The following is a 13,328-nucleotide window of genomic DNA, read 5'->3' as shown; positions in this document are numbered from 1 at the left end:
CTTGATCTGAATCTACTCGCTCACACCAGTTAGTTACTAGGTTGGCCAGATGTCTTGCTTTGTCCCGCATTTCTATTTCTTTTAACACGTCCTACAATGTGAGGCGCTTCACTTTTGTGAAGGAAAAAAAAACAAAAAAACAACCAAACCAAACAAAACTGGCTTTTACTAATTGTGTGTGGCAAAAGATTTGATGGCTGTCATATCACACCGCCTGCTGATTTGAGTCACACTCATGTCAATCAAACTAGGAGGCGGGATTAATGCACATCTAGGATGCACCGGTCTACCCACTAATGAAAATAAATAAATAAATACACCGATTGATCATAAAGGACAGGGAGACAACCGCAGTGAAGAAGAAAAGAAAGTGTTACAACAAAAGACTGGGAAAGCATAAATTCCTAGGTTAAACCTGTCCAAGGAGACTGTCAGAGTCAAAGTCATTTTTCCGGGGAATGACGTGAAATGGCACAAAAATCCCAGTTTAAAAAAACGTGCCACTGAGAGCGAGGTTTTATAATCACAGATTTGTTATGTTTGGATAGTAATTTTATTATCAAAGAGCAGAATAGAACATTTACTTTCTTTAAAAAAAAACTTTGTCATGGCAGAGTGGAATTTCACATTGTCCCACATTTTCAGTCTTTGTCTCACATTTGGTGAAGATCTGGTCACCCTAGCAGTTACTGATGTTTTCATGCTTGACATTTATTATGAACATTCCCAAAGTTGTTTCACAGCGGTATCCTAACAGTGAGGAACCCTCGCTTCACAACTTTACAGCTGCCTTTCGCTTTACGGCGCTACGTCTGACACCAGCAACTGGATAGCAACTGCACATCATTGTATTCTATTCTATTCTACAGTCATTTAGCAAACGCTTTTATCCAAAGCAACATACAGATATACCCCGATACACACATCGGGGGGCAACTTAGGGTTCAGATTCTTGCCCAGGGACACTTCGGCACACAGTCAGGGGAAGCCTGGAGTCAATCCCCCAACTTTTTGGTTGAAAGACGACTACAGCCGCCCCCACGCCAACATGGCTGATTGAGCTAAGAAACTTAAAAAGACATCAGTGGAGAAAGGGAGGAAGTGATATAGCAGGAGATAAGACAACAGTCAATATCAGAGTGACTTGTACTAGCTGGTGAGATCTCAGAGAAGAGACAGGATGCAAGATGGATGCTGAATTAGCCACCGCTAGGAAAGCGCTAATGTGCCAAACTTCAGTAATGGGACTTTAGTTTAGTTTTGTGAACAGGGACCGTGTTCAGTGTCATTGATTACAGAGGAAAATGCTTTCTACCACAAAGCAGCTAATTTCCATCTGCAGTCCCGACATTACAAGTGGATGTACGAAAAATGTTCATATTAAAAATGCTAAGCAAGCTAGCCAATTAAGCTAGCTTTCCGTCTGAATGATTTTTCTGATTTTAAGGTTCTTTTAGTGGTTTATAAATGTCTTAATGGTCTTGGGCCTTCTTATTAAAGCCTGTTTTTAAAGTATGAACCTTTGCGAACCCTGAGGTCCTCAAGTACCGGCCTTTTAGTTCTTCCTAAAGTTCGTACCAAAACATATGGTGAGGCCACATTTCAGCATTACGGGCCTCGCCTATGGAACAGCCTGCCTGAGGGCCTCAGGGCTGCAGAGACTGTTGATGTTTTTTTTAAGAAAAGGTCAAGACCTACCTTTTTAGTTTAGCTTTTAACAAAGTTATAACACTCCAATATTAGCTGATATTTATTCTTCTTTTAGTTAATTTGATTTATTTATAAATTTTATATATTTATTTACATATTAGTATCAATTTTATTATTTTTGTATGGATTTTACTTTTGTGTAGTTATCCCTCCAGTTCTCTCCTCATTGGGGTCCTCTTCACCCGGACCCGGGTGGCCCCCATGTTGATGGCCTGGGTGGTGGTGGGCGGCAGTAGCCCTTTGTGTAGAGGCTCCCTGAGGATATTGTTTCCTTATCTGGTGCACATGTACCTGGCCATTTGTCTTCTTTTAACTGTTAAGGGGCTAATAGGGCACGGCTGAGGGTGGTTGTGGGTGGGTGTAAGGAGACTGTGGATGTATGTGTGTGTGTTTTATCTATTTGATGTAAATTGTTTTATTATGTGAAGCATTTTGTATTGTCTTTTTAAGCTCGAAAAGTGCTATAGAAAAAAAGTTTGATTTGATTTGAATGGAGGTTTGTGTTTAGCTTTCAGCTAGCTCACTTAGCTAGGTTATGTGGCTAGCTCAACCCAAAGTTGAATCTTTTTTCCGCACACTCGCTTCTATTGTAGCCTATTCATCACCTAGCTAAAGCTAGCAATGCTTTTAGCTACAGCTAGCCTTTCTTCTCCATCTTGTGTTAATGACTGTTGAGAGCTACTAAAAAAAAAAAAAAGGTAGGAAGCGTCAGGAAGTTTCTTTTTACGCAGAACTTAGGGAGTGTTTATAATGTCTGACTTTTTAGGTGGTTCTTCAAAGATTCAGACAGAAATCTTCCCAGCTAAGTTTTTTTTCATGCTAGGTTTTGTCACACATAAAAAGACACATTGGATATTAACAATAACATGGCTCAATCTGTCAAGTTTAGACAGAAAACTGAAATAGATTTCAGGATTATTTTTAGAATCCTGTTTCGCATCAGCATCTTTCTGTTATGGACAGTTCACAGAGAAACAGAATAGATTAAATGCTAATTAATTTCAATCAGTGTGTGTTTATGTGGGTGATGGTAATAGTGGTCTCATCCATGTGTGTTATACTTGGTATTCAGGCTCTGGAAATACACTCTAAGTAGGTCGTGTTCAGTTTTAAATTGGTTTAATTATGTTAAATGTCAGAAACAAGCGTTTCCTCGTAAAAAAAAAAAAAAAAAAAAAAGATAATTAATGAAACACACTCACTTTGGTTTGAATTTATAGCTAAGTTTTATTCCTGAATATTTTATCCTTGAGATGATTTATTTCCAGCCCTCCATCAGGCAGCATCCATGTGTCTTTGTGCACATGACCCAGTGATTCAAACAGAGATGTCCACTTGAATTAATCATTCATGCAAACCATCAGTTTGGGGTTAATGAGGTTTTAATTATGTAAATCCTGTTTAGCAATCGGCATGCTAATTCCATAATCCCAGATACTCTATACATCGTGTTGCCATTTTGGAGGCTACTTAATCCGTCCCGTTTCTAAATAACCTGAGTGACAAACAGCTGATAACATGAAGTTAGTGACCTCAAATCACATTTTTCTGACTCTTCAGGAGAAGATAATCGACTTGGAGAGTGATTTGGAGGAGCTGCACGACAGCGAGCAGCGATGGGCCCAGAAGCACAAGAGAGCAATCGAACAGGTAACAGTCGTGAAATAGTAAAACCTCTGATTTTGGGGTAGATTTTTATGGTTTTTGACACTTTTTCTTTGTTTGCTGTTAGACTGAGCAGCTGCAGCTGAAGTTGGTTCAGGAGAAAGATCTGAACGACCAGCTGGAGATGGAGAAGGCTGCCATGGAGAGACAGGTGTGTGTCATCGTTATACATCTAAAATATTAAGAGATGAATTCACTTTTAGATGTTCAGGAAGTATTTGGAACCTATGTGGTCATGTTGCATCATCATGTAACCATGGTAACCCAAAAAGGATGTTTTCCATCTCCCTGAGTGAGACAGACGTCTACAAACCTGGTTTCTAAAACGTCTCGAGACGACGGAATGAGTTACAGCTGCAGAGGAAATATAAAATAAGTTATTTGCTTTGATGCTAACAAATTTCTATGTGTGTGTGTGTGTGTGTGTGTGTGTGTAGTTGCGTGAGCTTCGTATGGAGGTGGAGGATCTCCAGAGCTCCAGAGTTCAGGACGACATCATTTCCAGGAATGAAAGTCGAGTCAAAGAGCTAGAAAATGCGCTGAGAGTCGAAGAAAGGTGGGTAAAAAAGAAAATGATTACGAATAATAACAAGAAAAGAAAATAGAAAATACATAAATAAATTAAAAATAAATAAATAAATGAAAATAAGATTAATTAATTAATTAATACACATAAATGCAAATAAATACACTGCAAAAACTAAAATCTAAGCAAGATTAAAAATCTTAAATTGAGTACAAAGATGTTTAATTTTTTTTAAAGGTAAGATAATTCTTAGTTTTTATGCCAGAGAATTCCTCTTGTTTTAAGAGTATTTTTATTTGTTTTTGGAAAGTCTTGACAAGCCAAATTTTCTTGTTCTGTTGGCAGATAATTTATCTTATTTTAAGCAACATTTACCTCATTTTTGTATTTTTTTCTTGTTTTTTAAGGCTGAGTTTTTGCAGTGTAGATCAAATAAAAAAGTTCATTTTAAAAAATATAAAAATAACTTCAATCCAGATGTGTGTCAATGATCTGGAGTGTTTTTATATTGTTAGGTCACATACTTAGGTGTGTGAAGGCTTTTGTCTTTATTTTGGAAAAACAGTTTTCATGAATAAAAACACTCAGCGCTGCTTTTTGTAACATAACTCTTCTAAAGCAGCGACACCTAATGGGAAAGTAAACTTTCAGAGGGAAGTCATGAATCATGGGACGTCCACCAGCAAGCTAAGCCTCTACAGACGTTTTACCTTTGTAGCACAAGCATGTTAAGTATTCCACCTTCCTGCAGAAGACTGGAAGCAAAACCAGCTGCAGCCTGAGCAGATTATTCAAACTGGACATGTCAGAAACCACCAGTCCATGTCCTTTAAAGGACATGTTTACTGATCACTCTCTAATGCCTCGATAGGTGATTGGCTTTGTAAGCCTGGTCTGTCATGGCGACTGCTTGGCTCATATTTGTGTGTTTGTTTTCATAAAGGAACAGAATAACCCTATCAAACACCATCAGTAAACTTGAGAGGAAGATCAAGGAGCTGAGTGATCAGGTGGAGGAGGAACAACGGCTAGCTACTGAACAGAAAGACCTGGTAACACAAACACACACTTTCATTTATACTCATATACATGCAGTACTCACTTCTACCACAAGAGGGCAGTAGAACATTACCAGTTGGTAAAACAAATCAGAGCCACACTTTATTTTCTTCCATTTTACTGTACAAAATGTACAAAACTTAAGCTGACACTTTATGTAATCATAAAACATCTTTACCAATAAGTTTGAACAGCTCAGACTACACGAAACTGAAGGCAGGGTTGTGTCACAGCTGGAGGTGGAGAAAGTAGAAGTAGAAAGTAGAAGTAGGAAGTAGAAGTAGAAAGAAGAAGTCCTGTCCGGCAGCTCTTTCCCACCAGTCACTAAACCAGGTGAATTTAATCAGCTCAGCTCAGCTGCAGGTAGATGAGCCTGTTAGTGAAAACATCTTTTCTAAATGCATCAATAGACCAGAAACCATTCAGGACATCTACTTTGTTTTTACTTTTTACCTTTCTGGTCACAGCAGCAAAGGAAAATGTGTTTGACATGTTTAATAAGCTGCATGTTTTCACCCCGATACTGAGCAGACTGGTTTTTGACTGGTGTTTGACTGGTTTTTCAGATGACCCAGAGGATCCGCTCCTTGAAGCGCCAGCTGAACGAGGCCGAGGAGGAGGCGAGCAGGAAGGAGGCGCAATACCGCCACACCCAGAGGGAGCTGACCGAGGAGAGGGAGACCAGCAGCCGTCTGCAGAGGCAGCTGCTCGACCAGCACCTGCAGAACAAGTACTGAACACACACACACACACACACACACACACACACACATTTTGGTTATTCTTTCTTACTGTATTACTTCAAGTCAAACTTGAGCTGTTTGGTACGGTGGCCCTGAAGTACCAAACAGCTCAAGCTCAAACCACAACTGCAAATGAAAACACACATAACACTATAAATTAAAAAACACAACTGGATTAATGGACTGGGAGCAGTGGGTACCAGTTGGCAACATAAGAAAACGACAGCGGCGTTTTCCAATCAGCGATTTCTCCTCCTGCCGGTTGATACCTACGTGTCCCGGTTTTGTAGTGTTTTATAGTTTGTTAAGTTTTTTTTAATTTGGTTGTTGTCATTTTTAATTTGTCATCTTTTGTTTTTAAATTTGTAATTATGTTTTTATTTTTGTGTTATTTAAGTTACTGTTTTTTAAAAAATTTGGGGTTTCTTGTGGTTTTTTTTCCGTGGTGACGACATGGTGACGTAGGGCTGTGACGATATGCTTTTGTCCCGATTCGATTCGATTCCGATTTTTTGGGTGCCAATTCGAATTAAATTGCGATTCTCAAAATTCTTTGATATTGCAGATTTTTGACGATTTAAAAACCCCCAAAAATTTTAAAAACTTCTTTTTGCTAGTGATTTCAGTTAGGAGAAAACAGCACAGTAGCCAGACCATCATTCTGCTACGATAATGCTCAAGAAGACAAGTAAAAAGATTAATGAAATCAATAAAAATGACAAAAATCTATAGTAGATTAATTTTATTTAATTGAAAAAAAAATCATTGAAAAATTAAAATTGTGAAACAAAAAATCCAGATTTTTGATTTTTCGATTCAATTTTCCCACCCCTAGTATTTAATTGTTGCATTTTCTAAAAATGGTTTTATTTTGTAGTTGTGGTTTTCACAAAAGGGCCTCCGTAGTTTGGGATACCAGACCATACAGAGGATGTGAATCTGATATTAGAACCGTTTCTTTTGAATATTTTATTCTTGTTTGCACTGAAAACCCTGAATTCTGCTTGCAGAGAAGAATTTTATGCTCAAATTGATGTTCACATGATATCTATCTATCTATCTATCTATCTATCTATCTGAGTGAAACATTTCAAATAGACAATCCTTGAAATCTTGATAATTGTGCCTTTATAGATAATGATAACTCAAAACACAGTGTCTCAGAAAATTAGAATATTGTGAAAAACTTTAATCTTTGAAAGTCATGGTGTCACTCTAATCAACTACTTAATTCAAAATACCTACAAAGGTATCGTAAACCTTTAAATGGTCTCCATGTCTGGGTCAGATGGCAACACAATCATGGGGAAGACTGCTGACCTAACAGATGTCCAGAGGACGACCACTGACCCTCCACAAGGAGGGAAAACCATTAAAGGTCATTTCTAAAGAAGCTGCTTGTTCACACAGTGCTGGATCCAAGCATGTTAATGGAAAGTTGGGTGGAAGGAAAAGGGGCACCAGCTAAAGACAGAACCGGAGAGGATTGTCAAGCAACATCCATTCAAGAGTTTGGGGAGCTTCACAAGGAGTCCAGTGCACCTGGGCTAAGGAGAAAAGAACTGGACTGGTTCTCAGAGGGAAGCAGATTCTGCATTTCATTTGGAAACCAAGGTCCCAGAGCCTGGAGGAAGAGTGGAGAGGCCCAGAATCCATGTTGCTGGAAGTCCAGAGTGAAGTTTCTACAGTCAGTGATGATCTGGGGAGCCATGTCAGCTGCTGGTGTTGCTCCACTGTGTTTTCTGAACCCAACAGTCAACACAGCATCTAGCAGGACATTTTAAAGCACTTCATGCTTCCTTCTGCTGACAAGCTTCATGGAGATGCAGATTTTATTTCCCAGCAGGACTTGGCACCTACCTACACTGCCAAAGGTACCAAAAGCTGCTTCAGTGACCACGGTGTTATCGTGCTTGATTGGCCAACAAACCCACCTGATCTGAACCCCGTAGAGAATCTGTGGGGTATTGCCAAGAGGAAGATGAGAGACACCAGACCCAACTATGTAGATGACCTGAAGGCTGCTGTCGAAGCAACTTGGGCTTCCATTACACCTGAGCAGCGCCACACGCTGGTGGCTTCCATTGCTATGTCGCGTTGATGCAGTAATTCATGCAAAAGGAGGCCCAACCAAGTATTGAGTGTATGGAAATGAACATACTGTTCAGAAGCCTGACATTTCTGTTTAAAACATCCTTTTTCATTGATCTTATCATTGAATAATTGACATGTTTCACTCTGTTTTCACTCTATGTGTAATGAATCTATAAAATAAACAAGTTACACATTCTGAAATAAGTGATGAAAAATATTGAACTTTTTCACAATTTTCTAATTTTCTGAAATGTACCTACAGACTTTTTTACCACCAGAGGTTGCAGCTTGGCTCCTACATAAACAAAACATTTTTTATTGGAGGAAAAACATACATAACGTACATAACTTTCCACCAGTTTAGTGGACAAAGTGTCTAACGCATCATCTTTGTCTCACAGGCGTAAGGAGAACCTGACAATCCGTCAAACTCTGGACAACCTGAGGTTGGACCTGAGCGTGGACGATGAAGACGACGACCAGCTGCTGAAACAAGAAACAAAAAATCTCACCGTAGTTTAAACCCTCATTGGTCCACAGTGTCGGGATACACAAGTGTAAATATAAATGTCATTTTATAGAAACGGAGTTCGTCTTTCATTAGTTTGTATTGGTACCACAATGAAAAAAAAAACCTGTGAAATGTATCACGGATCCTCTCCAAACTGAATCATACACTCAACTCGGTGCAACGACTTAAATTTCATTGGAAATCGCTCGTTAACTTGTCTCCCTCTTGTGGCAGTGAAGAGGAACTACAACTGTTTTGTTCCTGCTGGACTCAGAAAGTCTGATCTTCAGATATTCCCATGATCTCCTGTGATTGTGATGTAACTTATTGAGGTTTTCATATAAAGGCTTTAATCTGTTAAATCAGGCTTACAAGAAGAAAACGATTCTCCTGGAAATTCAAGACTATTGGAAACACTTTTTTCTCCTTAGATGTCTCTTTGCTGATGTTTTCATGAAAAGGGACTTTCTATGTTTATACATGTGCAGTATTTTGGTTGTGGACATATTCCAGGGCAAAGGAACACATGAAAGTGTAAATGTTGGAAAACTGAGGGAATCTTGTCGATTGTCACTGTTTTTGAGTCAGAAACATCATTTAGAGATTATTTATGTTAAATGCTTTTTGTTTGAAGATGTTTTAAGTTGCATGCGGGATGTATATTTTTAATTCCAAGATTAGGCTTTTAGAATGAAAGTCTTAGAGGACTTTGAGTTTTACATATTTAAATGGGCTTGTTAATGTGTTGAGGTAAGTCAGAAGATTGTGTAGAACAGGGATCCTCAATCCTGGTCCTTTCAGGATGATCCCTGGTGTAGAAGATTAAAGGATTTATTTCAACAAAAAGGCAGCAAAACCAAAATATTTCACACCGAACTGAGCGGACACTTTTACGTCTGACCAAAGGAATAATTAACAGAAAATTCAGTTTCTTTTCTGTTTAAAGTCTTTTTGTTAAAAACCGTTTTAAGAGGTCATAAGTGGGCCCACATCGTTTGTAAATTTTATACATAAATAATATATAATTTTATAAAGGCTGGGGCCCACTTTTTCTGGCTAAAAATGTTCTGGGACCCTTTAATCAATCTCTTTCATGGTTTAATTTGTTTAAACAACTGAACAAAATTCACTTACAGTTTAACAGCTAAATCCTTCAAAGACACAATAAAACTAAAAATCTAAAATATATGATGCTGTGACATCACCACAAAGACATTATGTTGCACGTATGTGAAACTGCACATACAAGACATCTAATAGGCTATTTTATTTATGGAATAAAATCAAAAGAAATTTTAAAGCTCTGGTCGGGATTATAAACAAAAAAAATCAAATGAATATTACATTTTAAAATAAAGGAAGCCAAAAGAAAAAAGAAGGAAATAAAAACTGAAACTATGCTGTTTAGATACAAAACAATTCAACTTTTATTTATTTGATAAACTATCATTTTTTAAGAGTTACCACTCGTTTTCATTTTTTGTTAAATTTTCCACCGGTTTTCCTACGAGTGTAGGATGTTTGGTTGCTAGAAGCTGCTTTAGTGTAGAAGGTTTTAGTGCTTCGGTGATGGATAGCATCAGCTAGCACTCCAAACACACGTCTCTGCTCTGCCTCGTTGCCTCCTGCCTTGTTTTTAAGCAGTTTGGGAACGTTTTTTCTTCATTTTTTTGTCCTTAATACGCCTTCATAACTTGCTACAGGCTAGCGGCTAGCTTACGATCTTAGAGGTTGTTGAAGAACTTTCTGATACATTACTGCCCCCAAGTGGTGGGAAGCTGCATTGCATCTGCGCTTCTCATGGATAGCAGTCTTGTGTTATTGTAACGGATACGTGACAAAGTCCGGCGGCCCACAGGAGCAAACTAAAAGGTTTTTACAGTCCTCTGGGTGGCGCTTGAAGACCCAAAGTTGGAAATTACTGGGACAGATGGTTATAAGTTTACTCAGTTTATTTTTCTTTTCATTTTTTCGTGAATAAAAGTTTAACACGTGGAGGGTTCATATGTACTGAAACACTTGGCTTAAAAAAAAAAAAGATATTTTCAAGATCCCAACTTATGAATGGCTGTTGATGTTGCCATGGATACATTTAGTTGTACCCTTTTTTTAAACCATGTTTCATGATAGTAAAAGAAAGAAAAAAGTGTATTTTTGTGAGTAAATCAGGATGTCCTATCAGATGTCAGTGAATTACATTAATTCTGCAATAATTTTTTTTTTTTTTAAAAGAAGCATTTTACTGTTTAAATTGGGCTTTTCTTGTGGTTCCTTCTCTGTTGTTTTGAACACAATATGTTTCCATACATATGTGTTTTTATGTGTAATTTTGTGTTTGTGTGTATTTTTATTTTTTATAGGAAACCTACAACAAAATATGGAAATTATAATTTACTAAATTCATCTACAAATAGTAAATATTCCTCCTCCTGATTGTCGGCTGCTTGGTTGGAAACATGTAATGCTGATAGTCACGTGGTTTGGTGGCTGCTGTGTTTACATTAGCTTCTGTATTTAATTGTTTTGTCAGAAACTGGAGCCACAATCATTCATTTTATTTGTGAAAAGATGTTGTCGCTCAGATGTAGCCGCTGCAGTGCCTTACTTGTATTTTATGGTTGATATTTTCTCTGTAAACAATTTTCTGGACAAATGTAAAGAGAATTTTCCGTCTTATTTTTGTAACTAACCTCACATCCTTTCTGGCTCGGCTGCTCTCTGGTATTTATTTTTAACTCTCTTTTGGTCAGATCTTTGTTGGTACAAAATACAAATAAAATATTCTCTTCTGTGGAATTTATGTGTAGTTTCTTTTGTTGGTAAAACTTGAAATGTTTAAGTTATTTTGGTTTGTTTGGTTCTTAACCAGATGTGTTTTTTTGTCACATTTAATGCCAGCTACATGTTTAGATTGTGATGGACTGGCGACCTGTCGGGGGTTACCCGCCTCTCGCCTGGTGATTGCTGGGAAAAATCCAGCTTCCTCACGACCCTTAATAGGACAGACACTGTAAAAAATGATGAACATGCTTAGAAAAAGCCAAAAACAACAAACTTAATTTGATATAGATTTATATATAGCGTTATGGTAAGTTTATTTAATGAAAAACTAAGGTAAAATGCACACAATGTGTGAAAAGTATTCCGATGCTTCTGTAGAAATGACGACGGTGGCAGCCAGGTGCTGAGAGAGAGAGAGAGATAAGATCATTGCTGATGTCTTTTCTCCTTACAAACCGCACCTGGCTGCCACCATCTTCGTTTCTTTATATTATATATATATATATATATCTATAGATAGATATATCTATATCTATATATATCTATATCTATATATATATCTATCTATCTATCTATCTATCTATATATATATATAGATATGTATATATATATAGATATCTAGAGAGAGAGAGAGAGATTTGTGTGTATATGTATTTCTGTGATATTCCCTTTAAAAAATGTATGTATGAAAGTAGTAATGTAAGTATGCTGGATCAGGTTACATAGTAGTTTATATATATATATATATATATATATATATATATATATATATATTTGCTGTTTATAGAGCTGAACTATGTCTATCATCACTGTGTGTCAGACTGAACACACACACAGCTGAAAGAAGTAGTTTCTGCCTATTCTGAAATTTCACTTATATGTTATATAAATGTTGGGATAGAAGGAAAAGATATTTCAGTATTGATCTGCAAATCAGTACCCAATAATTTTCTCAGATAACTACGTAGATGAAAGCGTAGATCGGGGGAAGAAACTGTATTTTGCCTGGGGTCAAAATGATCTCTTTACAGCTAAAACCTGTTTGTTTCTTTCTTCTTATCCATTTATTTATATTTTATTACATATTTTATTATTACATTATTGCATATGGTGTGATCCAAATGCAAGTGTTTTTTACATCTGTAGGTGGAGACGGGTGTAGTATGTTAGCTGATGGTGGGGGCTGCAGGTGGAGAGTGGAGGTGGATGTAGTGTGCAAGCTGAAACTTTGTCAGTGACAACACCTAAACAAACATCGATTCCACGTCACAGTAATACAGATCAGGGCTCATTCATAAAGTCACACTTCCTCTAAACTTGTGAAGGGAAAATCACCACCAGGATTAAAACCAACAGAGATTTATTTGCAGCTCTGGCATCAGAAACACTGAACGCATCACAGGTCATTTCATTCTCATTGTGTCAAACATGCTGACGGTGCAACAAACACACACAGGCATCGATACATACAGTGAAAACTGAACAAACGAGTACAAACCGCAGGCAACATCTGAGAGAATTCACACAAAGAGGATTTCCAAAAATAAATGCTCTTAGAGGTACGTTGATTAGCTGTTGATAAGTCTGGCACCAAAAAACAAACAAAAAACCAAAAAGACCCACCAAGATTCTCCTAATCTGCTTCTGCTCAATAATCTATCATCATTTATGCATGAAAGTATCCGGCAGCTTGCAAACTTTCCAGACGATCAGTTTTAACAGGCACAACATGACTGCAAACAGTGTAAACTTTCAATGTGAATTCAAACAGACTCGAAGCTTGTGGAGGAAAAGAAAAAAAAACAGGATTTAAGATGGAAAAACAAACAGCAAAAAAGAAAAAAACAAAACGTTATGAGACAAGATCAAGAATTTGAAAAGATTGTCAATATTGAAAGGCATTGGTTTACATCATGGTTTCATGTCTGAACGTTAACATCTGATATTTGATCCAAGGATCTATTTATTTATGATTGTGGACTTTAATTCAAACAATTAAACATGTTTTGATAATTTCATTACATATTTGTTTCAGGTCAGCTTCATCTCAGTCATTTTTACATGTTTCTAATATCCTCCATCAAAAGTAAAGTCAAATATTACAGAAACTTGACAAAAAAAAGTCATTAAAAACAAACAAATAGGGGCTTTAATGAAAAGAAAACTTTGGTGATTCTAACATACAGTAGATGATATTTTCAGCTTTTCCCGGTTCAGTAACTTTATCATAATAGAATTG

At 37.2% G+C, this 13,328-nt stretch overlaps 1 protein-coding gene across 1 annotated transcript in view; it reads left to right on the top strand.

Moving 5' to 3' along the window:
- LOC306768165 (uncharacterized protein) overlaps positions 1 to 8,319 on the top strand; it is a gene marked incomplete at both ends in the record, with an annotated part of 86,281 nt that extends 77,962 nt beyond the window's left edge. The window contains 6 exons of the mRNA XM_079256397.1: positions 3,271 to 3,360; positions 3,443 to 3,526; positions 3,813 to 3,931; positions 4,845 to 4,953; positions 5,527 to 5,690; positions 8,199 to 8,319. Of these exons, the coding sequence (XP_079112523.1) occupies positions 3,271 to 3,360; positions 3,443 to 3,526; positions 3,813 to 3,931; positions 4,845 to 4,953; positions 5,527 to 5,690; positions 8,199 to 8,319 (687 nt within the window). The remainder of the gene's footprint in view (positions 1 to 3,270; positions 3,361 to 3,442; positions 3,527 to 3,812; positions 3,932 to 4,844; positions 4,954 to 5,526; positions 5,691 to 8,198) is intronic.
- Positions 8,320 to 13,328: the final 5,009 nt, after the last annotated feature.

This window comes from Telmatherina bonti (assembly GCF_933228915.1).
Source record: "Telmatherina bonti genome assembly, chromosome: 17".
Classification (NCBI taxonomy): Eukaryota; Metazoa; Chordata; class Actinopteri; order Atheriniformes; family Telmatherinidae; genus Telmatherina; species Telmatherina bonti.
Note: the sequence above shows the minus strand (reverse complement) of the source record. Positions and strands in the feature narration are given on the sequence as shown.